The sequence below is a fragment of the Coregonus lavaretus genome (assembly GCF_964263955.1).
Source record: "Coregonus lavaretus genome assembly, chromosome: 15".
Classification (NCBI taxonomy): domain Eukaryota; kingdom Metazoa; phylum Chordata; class Actinopteri; order Salmoniformes; family Salmonidae; genus Coregonus; species Coregonus lavaretus.
The window spans coordinates 31,839,518-31,860,368 of record NC_140002.1 but is presented as its reverse complement, the minus strand read 5'-3'; the positions used below and the strand labels follow the sequence as shown (position 1 = coordinate 31,860,368).

Sequence of the window (20,851 nt, the reverse complement as noted above, 5' to 3'; positions counted from 1 at the left end):
AAAAGTATGTGGACACCCCTTCAAATTAGAGGATTCGGCTATTCCAGCCACACCTGTTGCTGACAGGTGTATAAAATCGAGCACACCGCCATGCAATCTCCATAGACAAACATTGGCATTAGAATGGCCTTACTGAAGAGCTCAGTGACCTTCAACGTGGCACCGTTATAGGATGCCACCTTGCCAACAAGTCAGTTCGTCAAATTTCTGCCCTTGTCAACTGTAAGTGCTGTTATTGTGAAGTGGAAACGTCTAGGAGCAACAACGGCTCAGCCGCGAAGTGGTAGGCCACACCAGCTCACAGAACGGGACCGCCGAGTGCTGAAGCGCGTACCGCGTAAAAATCGTATGTCCTCGATTGCAACACTCACTACCAAGTTCGAAACTGCCCCTGGAAGCAAAGTCAGCACAAGAACTGTTCGTCGGGAGCTTCACGAAATGGGTTTCCATGGCCGAGCAGCCGCACAAAAGCCTAAGATCATGCGCAATGCCAAGCGTCGGCTAGAGTGGTGTAAACTTGTCGCCATTGGACTCTGGAGCAGTGGAAACGCGTTCTCTGGAGTGATGACTCACACTTCACCATCTGGCAGTCTGACAGACGAATCTGGTTTGGCGGATGCCAGGAAAATGCTACCTGCCCCAATGCATAGTGCCAACTGTAAAGTTTGGTGGATGAGGAATAATGGTCTGGGGCTGTTTTTCATGGTTCGGGCTAGGTCCCTTAGTTTCAGTGAAGGGAAATCTTAACGGTACAGCATACACTGACATTCTAGAAGATTCTGTGCTTCCAACGTTGTGGCTACAGTTTGGGGAAGGCCTTTTCCTGTTTCAGCATGACAATGCCACCGTACACAAAGCGAGGTCCATACAGAAATGGTTTGTCGAGATCGGTGTGGAAGAACTTGACTGGCCTGCACAGAGCCCTGACCTCAACGAACGCCTTTGGGATGACTTGGGACCACAGGAGATTGGTGGCACCTTAATTGGGGAGAACGGGCTCGTGGTAATGACTGGAGCGGAATTGATGGAACGGTATCAAATACATCAAACACATGGTTTCCAGGGGTTTGATGCCATTCCATTTGCTCCATTCTGGACATTTGAGCCGTTCTCCCCTCAGCAACCTCCACTGCTTGGAACACTGAACACGGGCCTAATCGCCCAACATCAGTCCCCGACCTCACTAATGCTCTTGTGGCTGAATGGAAGCAAGTCCCTGCAGCAATGTTCCAACATCTAGTGGAAAGCCTTCCCAGAAGAGTGGAGGATGTTATAGCAGCAAATAGGGGACCAACTCCATATTAATGCCCATGATTTTGGAATGAGATTTTCGAAGAGCAGGTGTCCACATACTTTTGGTCATGTAGTGTATGTATCTGTGTGTATATCTATCTATAAATATTTCCCGTAAAAACCCAGACCCAGTTTTCCTTGCATAAAAAAAATCTGTGATAGGACTGCTCAAAGAGACCCCAAAATAAAATCCCCAGGATATTTTTTGAAAGTTTAAGCTCATTTACTGCATTTCTATACAATTAAAATACTTACCCAAATGTTATTTTTTTAAACAGCAAAAACAAGCAAAAAATTACCTAAGCCATTTTCACCTTGGCTGCTGTAGGTTTATTCACCTCAGTCGATCTACAAACACATATCTTATTAGCTATACAATTCTAATGTTATACCCCTAAAAGGGGGGGAAATATGAGAAATGATTCACACTGACACGTAGCATCAGCGACTTTTAAGTCAGTTCTAATGATGAATTGCATAAAATCTATTATCTCAAATGTTCAATAGAGTTCACATTTGTATATATAGGAATTCCTAATCAACTTCCGCAGAAACAGACAATTGCCCACACGTATTGTATTTTCACATGAATTATTAGAATATTACTTACGATCCTGTATTGTCTTATCCAGAGCGATTTGAGGCGTCCGTATGCTTCCAAGCCGAAACAGTTCTGTAAAATGTAGGCACTCACTAACTGTAAATCGCTCTGGATAAGAGCGTCTGCTAAATGACTAAAATGTAGAGTTTGTGCATATATTATGACGACATTTTGTGACGGTTTTGGACTTCTATGAGAGTTTTTTCAGCTGTTCGGGCAAACTACATTTTTTTCTGGAGGCAAGCAGAAGTTCAGAGCCGAAGTCTACGCCCCTTCGTCGGTGATTGGTCAACAGTAGGGATTCTTCAGGAAAGTCTCTGTTGTCATTCAACGAGAGACGACTCGTTTTCATGCACAAGCACACCTTTTCATTGAAAAATACTATACCAAACAGCTTTGTTAGATGTGAAATTGCGCGACTAAGATCTCTTCGGCAAAAACGTCCAAATTAATAGAAAATGTATTGAGTTATCTTAGATTAATTCCGACTATTTTGAGAAAGTGTATCCTGGCTACGGCGTCTCAAAATGGACAAACAGTACTATTGCCGCTTTTTTCTCGTTTTTAAAGCGAATGTCTTTTAAGGGAGTATGTGAGCACACTGGTTCGGCTAGGCGCTAGCCGAATTGAAGCATGCTGGCGCCTTTACAGGAGCAATTAAGAATTAAGTGCCTTGCTCAAGGGCACATTGACAGATTTTTCACCTAGTCGGCTCGGTGATTCGAACCTTTCGGTTACTGGCCCAACGCTCTTAACCGCAAGGCTACTGCTGCTGTATCAGTGATGTAGTGGTTAAACAAAGTGGGTAATGGGCAGTGTTGCCATGTTCGCGGTTTTCCAACTTATTGGGCAACTTTGAAAACGATGTCGCGGGTCAAAATGTATTGGTTGCGGGTTTTTGGCCTATTTCTAAGTTGCACCGCGGCCGCCATTGCATTTCTCTTTACAAATATATATTTCACTGTTACCAGCCTCTGGCAGTGAAGCAGGCTGTTGCTGGGTGAGTCAGTGGTCTGGAGGGGTGTGTGTTGAGAGAGCGCTACAGCTATTGGCTGTGACGTGGGTGGGAGCAGCACGCGCGCACGTCGTGACAACTTTTTAGCGGTTGTAGGTAGGATTTTTAGATTGTCATTAAGGAGTCACCTATTTCCAACACTTTTTCAGATAATATATGTCATCATAAAATCCCCAGCGCTTCAAGCCAAGCCTCTATTGATAGGCATTCCGAGTCTTTTCGGTGAGCCGGCATATTTGGCTCAGTTCACGTAAAATAAACGCTCTTTGTTCAAAATGCTTAACAATCGACATAGAACCATGAACAAAAATGTTAATCCCCAATGTAAAGCCCAAAGGGTAAGCTACCACAATGTCAGATCGTGAAATGCGCGTTCATTCTTTAGATAATTATTTTGTAACTTATCTGCAGAAAAACGTTGTTTTGAGCTCAAAAAGCAGTAGGCTAGTAGCAGTATGCAATTCAATGCGATTCGGTTCCCGACGTTCACCAAAAAGATACGTTTAAAAACAGCCGTTCGTTCTCTCGCTTTAGAATAAGGCTGTAACATAACAAAATGTGGAAAAACTCAAAGGGTCTGAATACTTTCCGAATGCACTGCATATGTATCATTGTTAAAGGGATATACAGTATATACAGTGCATTCGGAAAGTATTCAGACCTTGACTTTGCCATATTTTGTTACATTAGCCTTATTCTACATTTGATTAAATTGTTTTTTCCCCCTCATCAATCTACACACAATACCCCATAATGACAAAGAAAAAACAGGTTTTTAGAAACTTTTGCAAATGTGCTTGGCGCACCTGTATTTGGGGAGTTTCTCCCATTCTTCTCTGCAGATCCTTTCAAGCTCTTTCAGAGACCTGTCCCGAAGCCACTCCTGCGTTGTCTTGGCTGTGTGCTTAGGGTCGTTGCCCCAGTCTGAGGTCCTATGCACTCTGGAGCAGGTTTTCATCAACGATCTCGCTGTACTTTGCTCCGTTAATCTTTCCCTTGATCCTGACTAGTCTCCCAGTCCCTGCCGCTGAAAAACATCCCCACAGCATGATGCTGCCACCACCATAGGGATGGTGCCAGGTTTCCTCCAGACGTGACACTTGGCATTCAGGCCAAAGAGTTCAATCTTGGTTTCATCAGACCAGAGAATCTTGTTTCTCGTGGTCTGAGAGTCTTTAGGTGACTTTGGCAAACTCCAAGCTGTCATGTGCCTTTTACTGAGGAGTGGCTTCCGTCTGGCCACTCTACCATAAAGGCCTGATTGATGGGAGTGCTGCAGAGATGGTTGTCCTTCTGGAAGGTTCTCCCATCTCCACAGAGGAACTCTGGAGCTCTGTCAGAGTGACCATCAGTTTCTTGGTCACCTCCCTAACCAAGTCCCTTCTCTCCCGATTGCTCAGTTTGGCCAGGCAGCCAGCTCTAGGAAGAGTCTTGGTGGTTCCAAACTTCTTCCATTTAAGAATGATAGAGGCCACTGTGTTCTCTGGGACCTTCAATGCTGCAGACATTTTTTGGTACCCTTCCCCAGACCTGTGCCTCGACACAATCCTGTCTCAGTGCTCTACTGACAATTCCTTCGACCTCATGGCTTGGTTTTTGCTCTGACATGCACTGTGGAGTCCACTGTGGGAACTTATGTAGACAGATGTGTGCCTTTCCAAATCATGTCCAATCAATTGAATTTAACACAGGTGGACTACAATGAAGTTATTTTCAATAAATATGCTAAAATTTCTAAAAACCTGTTTTCGCTTTGTCATTATGGGGTATTGTGTGTTGATTGATGAGATTATATATATTTTTTAATACATTTTAGAATAAGGCTGTAATGTAACAAAATGTGGAAAAAGGGAAGGGGTCTGAATACTTTCCGAATGCACTGTATACACATTTGTATCAGATACTATAGCTGGAGGATTTTCATATTTATTTACTTGCACAGTTTGGAAAGAGAACCGTTGACAGATAGTCTTGGAACAAGATCATGTCTTTATTTGATACATTTCCAACATAGGTATTTTTCTTGACTAAGATTACATGTCACAGTAATAAAGTCAAAGGAATGATATGATTACAGTTTCTGTTTTTATAATTTGCAATATGCAGTATGAAAATGTATGCACTCACTAACTGCAAGTCGCTCTGGATAAGAGTGTCTGCTAAATGACTAAAATGTAAAAATGTAATGCTTAACTCTTCTCTCATATGGTTTTATATTTTATTGAAATGTGTTACACTTAAATGTTTCATAATGATGTGTGCAACATTAGCAATGTGTAGTTTACATAGTCCTATTTACACTGAGTAGATGCCCCTCAGTCTGTTATCACTGTGCTCGGTAAGGTTGGAGGTTCTCCTTTAGTTGGCAGAGGGACACAGAGGAGCCCACTCCAAAGCCTGCATACAGGGGCTCAGAGAACTGGGCCTTGAATTTGTGGATCAGCTCCATGGCCTCTGACACAGAGTAGAAGGCCACCGTGTTGGCAGTGTAGTCCAGGTACACTCCAATCCGTGTGGCCCGCGGGGCCTCTGGCAGGTCCTTGTCCATCTTGTTGTGCCATGCGGAGTAGCCCGAGTCAGAGCAGAGCAGGCTCCAGGATTTGTCGTTGTAGCCCAGCAGACTGTGAGAGTTCTTACTCTTGCGGCTAATGCTCTTGTAGGCCACTCCGATAGAGAACTCCCCACTCCACTCTGCTTCCCAGTAGTACCTGAACCCACCCAGTGACTCCCTGCATAGAACCTGGGAGAAGCCATTGAATCGCTCGGGGTGGTCCGGGTAAAACTGGACTGTCTTCTTCCGCATCACTTTGTGGTTCCCCTCAAACAGAACCAGCTCTTTGTAGGCTGTGTTGGGGTCAAAATTGAGCGAACAGGAATCTGAGAGAAAAATAAATAATATTTATTGGCATTATCAGAAAATTATATGATTGAGTTGGTATAAAGAACAGACAAGGACAGACCACTCACATCTCAAGAAGTCTGCTCTAGTTTTGGGTTCCTGAGAATCTGCCCTGGAGGGTGCTGTATTAGTGTCAGAACCAAATATGGATTGTATCATCAGAGATATTCAGATAAAAAAATTATATTTTTTCACAGATAATAAACCAATGTAAACTTCATAAATATATACCTTTGAATCGTTTGTCTCCACCTCTTGGTGAAAGTATGTACACAGGGGTATCACTTACTGTAAATGTAAAATTACAGTTGGTTATCACAATGTAATGCTATACTCTTGCTGTACAAAGGCTGTGTTGTAGGCATCTTAGTCGCATTAATATACTAACCTAGCTTGGAGATTTTGCTCAGCTCCTTCTTACAAATGTCATCTAGATGTTCCTTCATGTCGGTGGCAGTCTTAGTGACCTCTCCGAAGGAGAACTGGGGGTTGATCAGGACTTTGGGCACCATGGGCTCAGGAGGAACACACAGCGTGGGGAAATTCTACATAGTGCCGAAGTAAGATATGAAATACTGTTTCAGTGAGTAATTTTGAAGTTAAATGGACACAAGGAGAATAACATATTTTAATTTAATAGTCATACTTTTCCTTTTAATGCCAATGCTAGATTCATCATCTTTTCTACCGGCCTATTGTCAGTACTGATCCTTGTTCCTACAGCCCAGTGTCCCTCCTCCCTCTAGTCCAGTACCTGTAGGAAGTGGATGTTGTCCTCTGTGTCCAGGATCTGGCGCAGCTCGACGTCTTTGCGCTGCAGCTCCAGGATCTCCTGCTCCAGCCGCTCCACGTATCCCTCAGCCTGTGACATGGCCACCTGCATGTTGGCCTTAGTCAGCTGTCTCACCTCAGCGTGCCAGCGCTCCACCGCCTGCAGCATCTCACTGAAGATCGTATCACTGTCCGACATCACCCGCTGGGCATTGCTCTGAGGTTAGGGAAGGGAGATACTGCATATTATACAAATATCATTGTGTTATTATATATATAATTAAAAACAAAGCATTGCAAACTCACGTTGTTTGAATTCATATACTGTATCATAGTAATGCTTTTGTGCCTCTATGACAAAAGTTTATGGTCAAACAAATGTGCCATTAATGATACTACGGTGCTAAATTGAAGGGATGTAGTCTCATAAAAAGTACAATAAATTGACTTAGGAGATGGAAATGGACCTAACCTTGAGAACGTCAACATTGTGTCTCAACTCCTGCAGTTCCTTCATCCGCTCCTGAATGATGTGCTGGACCTCAGACTGGGTCAACACCAGGTTTTTCTGTTAAAGGAGAAGAAGAGGAGGAAGAGGAACCATAAGACCCTTTTGTCTTTAGAAGTTTTAAATGAGTTTCAGCCGTAGCATTGCAGTTGTCATGTCCTGGTAGAGCTGTTAGTGAGGGTAGATTGTTCCAGTGTGTAAGAGTAGTCTTGCCTGTTTCTCAGCGCGCTCCTCCTCAGCAGAGATGATGTTGTGGCTGCGGTGCTCCCTGACGGTACACAGCACACAGATACACATCTGGTCTGAGCGACAGAACAGCTCCAGGCCCTTCTGGTGCTGTGGACAGATCTTCCTGTCCAGGTGACCCATCTCATCCACCAGCTTGTGCCTCTTGAAGGTGGCCGACTCGTAGTGAGGCTTGACGTGTGTCTCGCAGTAGTAGGCCAGGCACATCAGGCAGGACTTGACAGCCTTGCTGCGGCGGCCTACACAGAAGTCACACAGTGAATCCCTCTGGAGGTAGGGGAAGGGCTGCTGCTCGGGCTCCTGGGTCACGTTGGGCACATTGCGCCTCAGCACGGGGCGAGGGCTGAAAGTGGCCCGGCACTGGGGACAGCTGAACACCCCCAGGTGGTCGTACTGGTCCCAGTAGATCTTGATGCACTCCAGACAGTAGGTGTCTCCACAGGAGATGGTGACGGGGTCTCGCAGCACGTCTGCACACAGAAGACAGGTGGAAGTTAGACTCAGCCATGGTCCTGCTGGGTCAGACTGTCTGAGACACAGGGAAATAATCTGTTAGTAAAAAAGTACTGACTGTGATCACAGAATGACTCTCCACTGACCTGTGTTTAAAGAGCCAGAGCCCAGTCCCCTTCCATTGGTATTTAAAGGTGAGGCTGTGTTTTAGTGTAAACAGAGAAGACATGAAAAGGCAAGTAGATTTTTTGTTGACACAACAGCAGTGAGAGTTTCATGATGGCTGATTACGTCAAAACAGTCTGTCCTGCTTCTTCTCTGTATAAGATATATAGGACAGTGGTTCTCAAACCTCTCCTCTGAGCACCCAGACGTTTCCCAATTTTGTTATAGCCCTGAACTAACTCACCTGATTCACATAGTCAAGGGCTTGATGATTAGTTGACAATTTGAATCAGGTGAGCTAGCTGTGGAATAGTTAAAATACATGGAAGGGCTGGGGGTCGCCGAGGAGAGGTTTGAGAACCCCAAATCTAGGACACAGCACCAGCATGTTTATACGCACACAACACAGTTACAGTAAACATATCCTAAAGGACAAGGTCAAATCCCTGCCTGTCCCATCTGGGTAAACATGCCCTCTGAATCACACAGTTTAATAATCTATGTGTGTGGCTATCTTGTAAACAGAACATTATTCTAGATTATTTCCACTCTCTAGAACAGAACATTATTCACATGATATTAGTGGTGCCAGTACCAGATTAGCCACCAGAGGGTGGGGTTTCATCCAAAATCCTTTCTCATTAAACGGATGGGTTTCACTGTTCAATTGTAATGGCCATTTGTTAAAGATCTGTCAACCATGGGGTGAGGGTTATGAATGAGTGAGTGTTCAAAAAAACGTAATATGCTTCATATAATGGACATAGAGGGAAAGGCAGTGAATAGAAACAAATAAACAGAATTGCTGCATATGGATTTGTGTATCATAGTTCAAATATTAGATGTTTACTGTTCATGTATAATGCTGTCCTCATTTTTAGGCTGTTCTTCATGTTTGTCAAAACAAAGGCCCTCTGTTGCTCAGGACAGACAGACAGCGAACAGACAGAGGGCAGGGCGTGACTGCACCAGTTGTGAGCCAAATCAGAAAGGATGGAGAGGGGAGGGGAGGGGAGGGGAGGGGAGGGGAGGGGGAAGGAGCCCAGGAGGGGGAGAAAGGGGTAGGGTTGAGAGAATGCGGGAGTGAACGAGCGAACGCATGCGCCCAAGAGAGACAGGCAGCATATGATGTCATGGCTTGTGCTGGTCTGTGCTCTCTCTCTCTCTTTCCACCCTCTGCTTTTCATCTCCCTCCTTCCCCTCTCTCTCCACCTCTCTCATCATTGTGAAGGTGGTGTGAGTGGCAGGGCTAGGAGGAGGATACACAGCATTAGCACGGGCATCCCCAGCATCATCACTCAGCATCCTTCACCTAACAGGTAAACATGTCTACACTTATAGTTATTCTGTACCTTAGTCAATGTATGGACCAGAAATAAAGAAGTCAAAACACAATGCATGACCGCAAATCATAGAAATGAGCTAAGAAATTTGTTTGACATAATTTAATGTGCTCACTGTCTTCTTTTTGGTTTACTTTTCTTTTGTGCTTACTTTCAGGCATGTTTACTAGACTCCATCGTCATATTTTATTTGAAATGTACATATGTGTAGACACTGAGTGTACAAAACATTAGGAACACCTGCTCTTTCCATGACATCGACTGACCAGGTGAAAGCTATGATCCCTTATTGATGTCACTTGTTATATCCAATTTAATCAGTGTAGATGAAGGGTTAAATAAGGATTTTTAAGCCTAGAGACAATTGAGACATAGATTGTGTGTGTGCCATTCAGAGGGTGAATTGGCAAGACAAAAGATTTAAGTGTCTTTGAACGGGGTATGGTAGTAGGTGCCAGGCACACCGGTTTGAGTGTGTCAAGAACTGCAACGCTGCTGGCTTTTTTATGCTCAACAGTTTCCCGTGTGTATCAAGAATGGTCCACCACCCAATGGACATCCAGCCAACTTGATACAACTGTGGGAAGCATTGGAGTCAACATGGGCCAGCATCCCTGTGGAACGCTTGACACCTTGTAGAGTCCCTGCCCCGACAAATTGAGGCTGTTTTGAGGGCAAAAGGTGGTGCAACTCAATATTAGGAAGGTGTTCCTAATGTTTTGTACACTCAGTCTATATTATCTGTCATGGGGCTATATTGCATAATGTTTGTGTTTAACTTCTGGAATGTTCCTGTACTGGAAAAAATGACTTCAAGATATAATAATATTTCTTTACATTTTGAATATCAAATGCTCCATGGCCCAGTTTTGGCTAAAATAGATTAACTTGTTAGCCATCATAAAACAGAGAAAGTGAGCAGTCTGGTGGTCTCATGGTCTAATTTACTGAAAATAATTGAGATATTTTCCCCAACAACAGGCTGCTCTCCAGGAATGATACATCATGGAACATTATTTAATTAAGTAGCTCTCAGAAAGTAGCTGAAACAACAGTAACAGTTCAAGATGGATGAGTGTGTGTGTGTGTGTGTGGATATGGGTGTGTGTGTTCACCATAAGTAAGCGACCACAGCAGCCATTTCTTGGCGGGGCAGGGAATTAATCCAGCTAATGGATTCATTACGAACATGTGAGTGTGTGTGTGTATAATGCCCAGAAGACATGGTGTGCTGAATGTCTTGCCTTAACGACCAAATCTCTCCCAATACTTCCCAATTTCCTGTCTGTGGACACACAGTGTCCTCCCAATGTTATTTCAACATTATGGCAGAGCACCTGGTCTGTGTGTGAGAAACTACAACCATCTCGACTGTATGCCTTTCTCGTGCATCCCATCCTTAATGTTGTGCCTCTCCCTCTCATCATCCCCCTCTCTCTCCCTCTCTGTATAGGACAGAATGGCAGAGGGATCAGTATCAGTAGCAGAGGTGGAGACGACCTTCAAGAAGTTTGCCATTCATGGGGACACCAAGGCTACTGGGAAGGAGATGAACGGCAAGAACTTTGCCAAACTCTGCAAGGACTGCCGGGTCATCGACGGCAAGAACGTCACCGCTACCGACGTCGACATCGTCTTCACTAAAGTCAAGTGAGAGACTCCGTCCAGTTTCAAACCTCCACGCTGACAGATCCACAGTCATCTTTCTAGTGAGAGGGAATACGTCCAGAGGACCTCAGAATACCATATCAGGAGTAAAAGAAAAACTCAAAAAATGTTTGTGTCTGTGTATTTTAGGGCGAAGACGGCTCGTGTGATCACCTTTGAGCAGTTCAGCCAGGCCCTGTCAGAGTTGGCCCCGAAACGATTTAAAGGGAAGGGCCAGGAGGAGGCACTGCAGCAGCTCTACGGTCTCATCGCAGGGAAGGAGCCTGCCAACGCGGGCGTCACCGTGAGTGTCTACCTGTCAGCAGCACACTGCCTGATAATATTACAGTCTCAGGAAGAGTGTGTGTGTGCTGTGTGTTTGCATATGTGTAAGGGGTGAGTAAGGGGTGAGTAAGGGGTGTGTAAGGGGTGGGTAAGGGGTGTGTAAGGGCTGGGTAAGCTCTTGCTCTGTATCCTCATCTCTCATTCTCTCTTCCTGCTCATAGAAAGTGGCCAAGGCAGCAGCGGTGGACAGACTGACAGACACCACCAAATTCACAGGGGCACACAAGGAGCGTTTTGACGAGACGGGCAAAGGGAAGGGCAAGGCTGGGCGAGAGGAGATCCCAGATGCCAGTGGCTATGTGGGGGCCTACAAGGGCAAGGGCACCTATGAGGATAAGGTCAAGGAAGCATAGGCAGGATAGAGAGATACTCAGACCCTACCATTTACCCCAAATACCCCCTAAATACTGTACTTTCAATTAGAACTGAGAACTGCACAGGTACAGGAGGATGGACTGTTCAGTCACTGGATGCCATAGTATTATATATCCTCAGAGTTACAGGGTGGGGTTGGGGTGATAGGATGGAGAGGGGAGGTGTAACGGCGAGGAGTAAACCTGAATAGAAAAACATGACCTTGATTAGTCGATAAAGACTAATGATTTCTTAGGGACCAAATTGACTTAAATAATCTATATATTCCCCCTTCCTAAACGCTCCAGCCCAACCCCTGGCCCTATCCCTCCCAGCTTCACTAAATGCCTCAGTCAGCACACCTATTACTACAGGAAGTAACTCAGATCCCTACTACTACACACATTGTGCCTTATCATTGGAGGTTGCTACTAACACTAATGCCCTGGTATTATGCACTTCTTTCACCCACATCCTTCTCAACTGATGTCCTTAGCTTCATCTGCTCTGCTATAATAACTGTATATTGGAAATATAGACAGTTGTATGGATGAATTAATAAATACATTATTAGATTATGTAATTGATTAATGAATGGTGAATAAATCAAAAGAGATATAGACTGTATCTGGACATTATAGTGCTTTGCTTGTGCTGTAGATAAGAGACAGATGAGGACACTCCTCCACTCCTCTCCTCTCCTCCTCTGAGAAGATGAGAACATGAATTGTTCTGTTTGGAGGACTGGGAGCCTCCTGACTGCACTGCATTGTCTCCTATTGGGTTGATGTTCCTCCTGATCACTGTACAGTCTAGCTGTGTCTCCCTCTATTCTGAAGAGCTAGAAAATACTATGTAAACATTTAAATAAATCACTGAGCAGCAAATCAGACCATGTGAAATCGTTTTTTCCTCCCTCTCACACACACAACTCTATCAATTGATATCAAAGTCGTAGGGATTAGTACTATTCCATGGGGTACTGCACACCCCAAAACACAGTATTTGTCCCTAATACCTTTACAAAGCCAGTCTGTTTCCTCTGTTATTAAGTCAATACTGGCTATAAAGTGAGGGAGGACCTCCCCAAGACACAGTCACCCCTTGTCTATCTGAGACCTGTGATGAGCTGAAAGATGTGAGGTGAGACACATGGAATGGTGTTTACTGTAGTGGACTGTGGTATGTTGCTATGGGTGGAACATCCCTCTGGGATAGGTGATGAATGATACTCTGCTTGCATGTGACATTCTATGTCATGTTCAGTGGGAGTGTGCTTTGGCGAATGTTCAGATCACTTCAAAATAGTTCAATTCACTACAGTGTTATGAATGCACGTAACAATGCACTTAAAAAATAAATGCCTTGTGTGTGAGGGTGTGTCTGTGTTGTTCTGTCCTCTCTCCCAGGTATCGTGCTGCTGTGTGTGTTTGTGACAGCCCTGGGACAGGTGGGACAGGACCTACTCCTGGAACAGCCCAGGACAACACTGTGAGAGAGAAAGAATACAGAGGAAGTGTCTATATATAAGTGGTTGTAATAGTCTGTTTGAGTCTCAATGAGGATGTGTGTGCATGTGTACAGAGTGTATGACAGACCCAGCATCCTGTGGCTGCTGTGTGATGCAAATGTGTTCCATCTAGTAGATATAAATAAATACAGCTATGTGCTTTTACCACCTGGCTACAGGTCTCTTGACTTTAGATATGACTAGCTCCTATTGTAACTGCTCTAGTAGAAAGTATCAACTATGAATCAATTTAACTACTTCAATAGGCTTCTGACTAACTACTGTGTACTGTAGCTCCTCTAGCTACACTAATTCTCAACTCCTCTTTCCCTGTGTATCTCTGACCATCATTCCACCCCCCTACTGTGTAGATAGCTGTAAAAGCGTTCTCTGTGGCCTTGACGCGCTGGCGTCGGTGTGTGGGTTCGGTGAGGGAGCAGATCACCGCTTCCCCAACACTGGAACCCAGTGAACATCTCAGTGTGGCTGTACACCCACAGTGAAACACACCCACCCACCCACAGTGAAACACACCCACCCATCCACAGTGGAACACATCTACCCACCCACAGTGGAACACATCTACCCACCCACAGTGGAACACATCTACCCACCCACAGTGGAACTGTACACCTACTGTCATGTACTGTATGTACACTGTGGCCATGGTTTCAACTTTCCAACAATACATTTCAGTGATGAGAAATATCTGACTGATTGCTCCATTATTGTCTCTGTTTCACTTACAAGCACTTATAATGGCACAACCATGGCCAGAGTGATTCATTATTATTTGTAAAATGTCCGCATCAACTGTATCAAAAATGTGTGTTTATTTCAGATAGATGTCAATGATTAGCTTTTTATATTGTTCTGGGAATATTATTACATTATGAAATACCACATAATTATACCTAAGATACCCGAAACTAGGCACAATATCCTGAAATTGAACCCCGAGTATGAACCAGAAATAACCTACTTAGACTCAAAAACACTTTCATTGCAGCATTGTGTCCTCCATAACAACACAACTGGCCAGGTAGCAAGCATATTACCTATACAGTATGTCACTCCTCCACATTGTTGTCACACCTTGAAAGGAAACACTAATGACGTCTCATGGGTTCACAGAGATCTCTGTGACAATACTCCCTGTGCTGAGCCCATATTTAGGCCTCATTTTCAGGATTTATTTTTCTGCCTCATATTTAGGCCAAAGTTCTCCTTTTGTCTCCCACACAGCCAGGTAATGGGGTGTGATCTCTCAGTTACCTGTGGTCAGTGGCAGAAAGACTGATCAGTGATCAGTAATAAGTGATTGGAAAACCACAGAACTGTGATCGAGGAATATTAACAATATTTACTGCCTTTTTTCAGGCTTAGATTAAGCTGATATCAAGTTATATTGGAGCTTTTGATCTGGTGGTTATAAAATACATCATTAGTTAAATGGATGACTGCACAGCAGGAGGAGAATGGAGGAAGGGATGTTTATAAATGATCAGATTTATCAACAGTTTAGCTCCAACAGTTAACCACCCAGTTACCTATGTGAGCATGGATGTCTGTATTTTCTTCATAAGTATAATGTACACTCTTCTAAAACGGATTAGTTTAGAAAGCAGACAATTCACCAGAATAGCAGCACTTTGTACAGTGATCATATAACATGGCAGTGTAACTCCTCCATTTCCTCCTCTCTCTCTCTAATCTGGTTATTATGAGGGGTAGTGACTGATGTGATTAGTGAAGAGAATAACAGTTCCTCAGGTCCATCAACTCCTCTCCCTGTCCTGTGTTCTCAGGGAAAGGTAAGGGGATTATAGCACAGAGAGCTTGATGTCCATAACCTTGGCTTTCCCCCAGAAATCTTTGTTCTAGCGCAGCTTGTGCCAGCTTTCAGAAGATCCCAATCTCAGAACAATGTGCCCCTCAGAACCGTTTAGTTGTGAATTGGATGCGGTGACACTGATTACGACAATGGCGCATGAGATAGGATAAGAAGTCAATAGATAGATTACCTGCCCAACGCATTACTCACACACCATGACACCTTCACTGTCAGGTTCACTACTTATGTCACCACACGAATGAACCCTGGGAATGATTGAGTATGACAGGAAAGGGGGAAGGACAATCCCCTAAACTAGGCCCCCCTTGATCAGGCATTATCAGTGTCCTATTGAAACCCAAGAGCACTGGGACAGAGACACAACCAGCAGGAACCCCCTCACAGATCATAATCAACAACCTCACTGATGCTATCAGTCCACCTTACACCAGTGACCTAATAATAATAATACACACAGACAGGGACAGTAGCTGTACACATTACACACTGCCTGATAATCTAGGTGGACCCTGCAGGTTCCTGCCTTCACACCTAGCTTGGGTGTCCTGTCCAGGGACCTGGGATTGGAAGTTTGTGTTTAAGGGGATTTGGGGGATTGTGTTGGCAGTGACCCCACCCCACCCATCCACAGAGGGGAGTCCACCTGCAATAAAACTCACCTGAGAGAAGCTCTCTGCCAGTTCTGACCTGCCTGGTACATCCTGTCTCTCTGTGTGTCTGTCAGCGCTGGTTTCCGTTAGTGTTGGAATATGTTAGCGCTGGACTACGTGCTGCAGCTGCCTGGCTTGTACAGAGGTCAGGACTAGAGGACTTGGGTGTGGACCAGAGGATTGGTTTGCTGTTGTTGACACAGTGAGTACAGTCTGATGACAGACATACTGTATGAGGCTGGGCTCAAACGGTATGAACAGGACTTCTTAGCAAGTTAATCTCTATCTCAGAGATATATCTGGATTATTGATGTGGAGTGCTGTGATGGGAGTATTATTGACATTAATTCATTGTTTTATGAGACCAAACATAACCATTTATTTACTGTGTTGGAAAGAAATGATTCTTAATACAAGTGGATCATTTATAGTATAAGTAACATTAACTTTGACCTTAATCGATGGATTGAAATTAATTACTTGCAATAATGTTTTTGCTGTGTTGTGCATGTTAAATGGATGTTGTGTTAGTAGATATTCTACTCTATATTATAAGGAAGATCACATTGTATTCTAGGGATATAAAAATGATATTTCTCCCCACATATTTTCCAGCGTTGTCTGTGTCCTTTGGGTCTGAGATGAGAGAGCTAGTGTCCACTCTGTTCCTCTTGGGGGCGCTGTATCTCAATGTGAGAGTCCAGACCTCCTTCCTGAAGGAAGGAGCAGGTACAGCATTCATCATCATCATCATGCCTATGAGAGTTTCTGAACTATGGGGCCTTTACAATACACTCTGTAAAACAGTACTAAAATCCATGTATATGTTTACAAAAAAGTACAAATCAACACATTTGTTAAAATGAAAAAAGCAGCTACTTTGCATCACCTCAACACCAGTTACAGTAGGCTACATTAATGTCTCAACCCTCCTCTCTCTCTCTGTCTCTTCTCTCTCTGCTGTGGTCAGTGGTGTGGGAGGGTGCGCTGCCGTGCGGCCGCTGGGACTGTGAATGTGTGTTTAAGTGCCAGTGTATTCTAGGGATGCTGCTGTGCTGCTCCGTGAGCTGGAGAAGCAGGTGTTCACCAGGATTATTGGTCTGTGGCACGGCCTGTGCCAGCTGGACGACAGTGTCGAGGATGTCACAGGCACCAACAGTATAGAAACATTATATCTGGTACACAGACCAGGGTGGGAAGGGGTGACATTCTCATTCTATGGATGACCTCACTGCTAACAGAGGCCAGGCCAGCTAATAATATATGCCTCAATACACATGACCTTGTCTCTATCTGACTGTCTGTCTCTCTCTCGCTCCCTTTATCTCGCTCTCCCTCTCTCTCCTCCCCCGCTCTCTCTTTCCTTCCCCGATCGCTCTCTCCTCGCCCTCCTCCGATCTCTCCCCAAGGGGAACGCAGGTGGCATTCACAGCCACCATGAGTCCCACAAGCCACTGCTTTGACCCCTTCACCAGTAACGTGCCCATTTCCTACACCGAGATCTCCTTCAACTATGGCAACGGCTACAACCCTGCCCTGGGTACGCATACACAGTAAATGAAACACAATACACAACATACATACACAATACACTCAATAAAGATCCTACCTTGGACAGCCATCCATCCATTTTAACACCTCCATCCCTCTGCTTCCTCTCCCTCCACGTGGGTTCACACCCCCCTTCTCGGCCTACTCCAACGTGGGCAAGGTGGGCCAAAGGCTGTACCACAAGCTGCAGCTGATGAGGAACGGGGAGGTGGTGGTGTCCACATGGGAGGGCAACTAAGAGGACTCGGAGGATAGCGGCTCCCAGTCCTGGTCCCGCTGGACAGAGGCAGCCAGGTGTATGTGGAGCTGCTCTCTGGAAGACAGCTGTGTGGAGACCTCAGCGGACAGAACAAGTTCTCTGGATACCTGCTCTACCCCACAGAGGCCTGAGGTCTGAAACATGAAATATACAAAAAAAAACACAGACACACATACTGGAGGCTGAAACCCATAGACAGACATACTGTACATCCACTGAGAAACACATGAAGAAGATACACTATATATACAAAAGTATGTGGACACTCCTTCAAATTAGCGAATTTGGCTATTTCAGCCACACCAGGTGTATAAAATCGAGCACACAGCCATGCAATCTCCATAAACAAACATTTGCAGTAGAATGGCCTTACTGAAGAGCTAAGTGACTTTCAACGTGGCACCGTCATAGGATGCCACCTTTCCAACAAGTCAGTTCGTCAAATTTCTGCCTTGCTAGAGCTGTCCTGGTCAACTGTAAGTACAGTTATTGTGAAGTGGAAACGTCTAGGAGCAACAATGGGTCAGCCATGAAGTAGTAGGCCACACAAGTTCACAGAACGGGACCGTTGAGTGCTGAAGCGTATAGCGCATAAAAATCGTCTGTCCTTGGTTGCAACACTCACTACCGAGTTCCAAACTGCCTCTGGAAGCAATGTCAGCACAAGAACTGTTCGTCGGGAGCTTCATGAAATGAGTTTCCATGGCCGAGCGGCCGCACAGAAGCCTAAGATCACCATGCGCAATGCCAAGCGTCGGCTGGAGTGGTGTAAAGCTCGCCGCCATTGGACTCTGGAGCAGTTTAATCACGCTTCACCATCTGGCAGTCCAACGGACAAATCTGGGTTTGCCGGATGCCAGGAGAATGCTACCTGCCCCAATGTACCAACTGTAAAGTTTGGTGGAGGAGGAATAATGGCCTGAGGCTGTTTTTCATGGTTCAGGCTTCTTAACTCCAGTGAAGGGAAATCTTAACGCTACAGCATACAGTGACATTCTAGACAATTCTGTGCTTCCAACTTTGTGGCAACAGTTTGGGGAAGGCCCTTTCCTGTTTCAGCATGACAATGCCCCCGTGCACAAAGCGAGGTCCATACAGAAATGGTTTGTCGAGATCGGTGTGGAAGAACTTGACTGGCCTGCACAGAGCCCTGACCTCAACCCCATCGAACACCTTTGGGATGAATTGGAACGCCGACTGCGAGCCAGGCCTAATCGCCCAACATCAGTGCCTGACCTCACTAACGCTCGTGTCTGAATGGAAGCAAGTTCCCTCAGCAATATTCCAACATCTAGTGGAAAGCCTTCCCAGAAGAGTGGAGGCTGTTATAGCAGCAAAGGGGGACCAACTCCATACTAATGCCCATGAAAAAAGCTTTCTATGTATTATTTAGAAAAATACTTATTGAAAATACTTTCTGCTTCTTACTGAAGCAGAATCCAGCTGTTAATTTTGTTTCATTTCACATCACCAAAGCGACTGCTGTGTTGTTAGGCTACAGGGTTGTGGTGATTTATCATGGGTATACCATGTAAAATGTAAATCATTCACTTTAGCAGAGCTTCAGTGCTGCTGGTTGATAAATGTATCGACGTTCATGAATACTGATACTGATGGTTTCGATCAATCTTAATAAATGCTAAATCAGCAGAAAAACGATTCTACCACCAGCACAAGAGAACTGTGTGTGTGTGAAAGGACTGTTTACCATCTTCTCCATGACTCAGGTCTCATACACACGTGGAATTTCCCATCGGTGTGCACTGGGACCATTCACAGGTTAGCTGGCCATGTTCACACACACTGTTTGCTTATCTCTCCTCTACCTGTGCATTTTACCACTTCCCCCATCCCCCTATCCCTCAATCTGTCTGTCTGTCATCCTCTGCCTTATATAGGCTCATTTATATGGCTTCCAGCACAATGCATACAAATGTCCATCAGTAACATACGTTTTGCCAATTCAATAAGCTACATTCACAAATTCACTGTAAGTAGATCAAGGCTATACCCTGAGCCGACCCGGAAAAGCTGGAGTGCCGGTAAGGTTCCCGAGTGGCGCAGCGGTCTAAGGCACTGCATCTCAGTGCTTTGAGGTGTCACTACAGACCCCCTGATTCGATTCCAGGCTGTATCACAACCAGCCGTGATTGGGAGTCCCATAGGGCGGCGCACAATTGGCCCAGCGTCGTCCGGGTTTGGCCGGTGTAGGCCGTCATTGTAAATAAGAATTTGTTCTTAACTGACTTGCCTAGTTAAATAAAGATAAAAATAAATAAAAAAGGTTTAAATTCAGCCAGCCACTAAAATATCTAATCTGAATAATTAGGGTCTTCATTGGACCAATTCAGTTTGGATGGGGTAATGACTTCCATTAAACAATTTAGTAGTTTTACTAGCTCAGTAGCCCAAGGCCTGGTGGTTAAAGAGATATCCTTGTTGCCAGGAGTCACAAGGTCAGTCTGGTGCCCTTGAATGGAGAACAATAGACAAAGCACACATGGTACCTCTACACAGAATAGCCTAGAGGCTAATGTGACACTGATACATATTACCTGATAACTTTCCTTGGAATGACCTTTTGGGTCAGACAGTTACTTCATACTAATGCTGACTCTTCTCAGTGATGCAATCTGTGATGTCAATGTTTAACCTCAATGGCCTCTCAAGCTATAGCATGCCCCACTTTGGCTGTCGAGGGTGTGACTGTGCGTGTGTCTCTGTAATGCTGTCATATACCACTGGCATGGGTGTGTTTATATGTGATTGGGGTGTATGTTCTTTAGAACCAGGGAAACATTAAAAAAAGGATAAGGAATTTAACTAAACACCCAACAAAGCAAAGAAAAACAAAACAAATCAGCAGTATTTGCACTTTGACTGGCAGGCTTACATTATGGTTCCTCTCATTTGCTCATGCCCTCACTTACCTATCGTACTGTACTTCTCTCATGGAACAAAAGTGCATTCCATGGCTACAATACATTTTCTTTGACCTTTTATGAAAGACTTCATAAACCACAAATAACAAAAAATTAATATAGAGGCAATAAAGTCAACTTCCCTCTAGCAGTGCCTCCTTCCTTACCCTCTCTAATTACTGAAAGCATCTCCCTCCCCCTGGTCCCCCTAAACCACCGTACTCTCTACTTTATTCCTCATTCATCCCTCCTTCCTCCCTCCTTCTGTTCTCTAGACAAAGTGGTAGATGGAGTTATTTGGAGAATTCCTCAAGTTGACCAAACCAATCCCTTCGGCAGCAGCCCTCTCTCTCCCTGTCCTGCTCCCAAATAAGGAGGTACACTTACAGGGGTGAAAAGAGAGAGAAAATAAAAAAGATGTGTCATAGAATGAAATAAGAGGACTGGAAGCTCATAGAAAAATCT

The 20,851-nt window shown here is 44.7% G+C and overlaps 2 protein-coding genes across 2 annotated transcripts; one reads left to right on the top strand and one right to left on the bottom strand.

The window, feature by feature from the left end:
* Positions 1-5,235: 5,235 nt before the first annotated feature.
* Positions 5,236-8,339, bottom strand: LOC311143111 (tripartite motif-containing protein 16-like; the record flags this gene model as incomplete). The annotated part of the gene is made up of 8 exons (XM_084178911.1): positions 5,236-5,786; positions 5,877-5,930; positions 6,040-6,096; positions 6,197-6,353; positions 6,563-6,796; positions 7,052-7,147; positions 7,301-7,858; positions 8,274-8,339. The coding sequence occupies 8 exons, from the start codon at positions 8,337-8,339 to the stop codon at positions 5,236-5,238; spliced, it is 1,773 nt and encodes a 590-aa protein (XP_084035037.1).
* An 834-nt stretch (positions 8,340-9,173) lies between these two features.
* On the top strand, positions 9,174-12,524 carry LOC311142123 (tubulin polymerization-promoting protein family member 3-like). Its single transcript, XM_084177713.1, has 4 exons — positions 9,174-9,270; positions 10,748-10,944; positions 11,092-11,245; positions 11,448-12,524. Exons 2-4 carry the CDS (start codon positions 10,754-10,756, stop codon positions 11,637-11,639), a joined length of 537 nt encoding a protein of 178 aa, XP_084033839.1. The 5' UTR covers positions 9,174-9,270; positions 10,748-10,753; the 3' UTR covers positions 11,640-12,524.
* The last annotated feature ends 8,327 nt before the right edge of the window (positions 12,525-20,851 follow it).

Coding starts and splice junctions, on each gene's coding strand:
- LOC311142123 (XM_084177713.1), top strand. CDS start 10,754: ATGGCAGAGGGATCAGTATCAGTAGCAGAGGTGGAGACGACCTTCAAG. Junction 10,945..11,091: donor ATCGTCTTCACTAAAGTCAA/GTGAGAGACTCC, acceptor TGTGTATTTTAG/GGCGAAGACGGCTCGTGTGA. Junction 11,246..11,447: donor CTGCCAACGCGGGCGTCACC/GTGAGTGTCTAC, acceptor TCCTGCTCATAG/AAAGTGGCCAAGGCAGCAGC.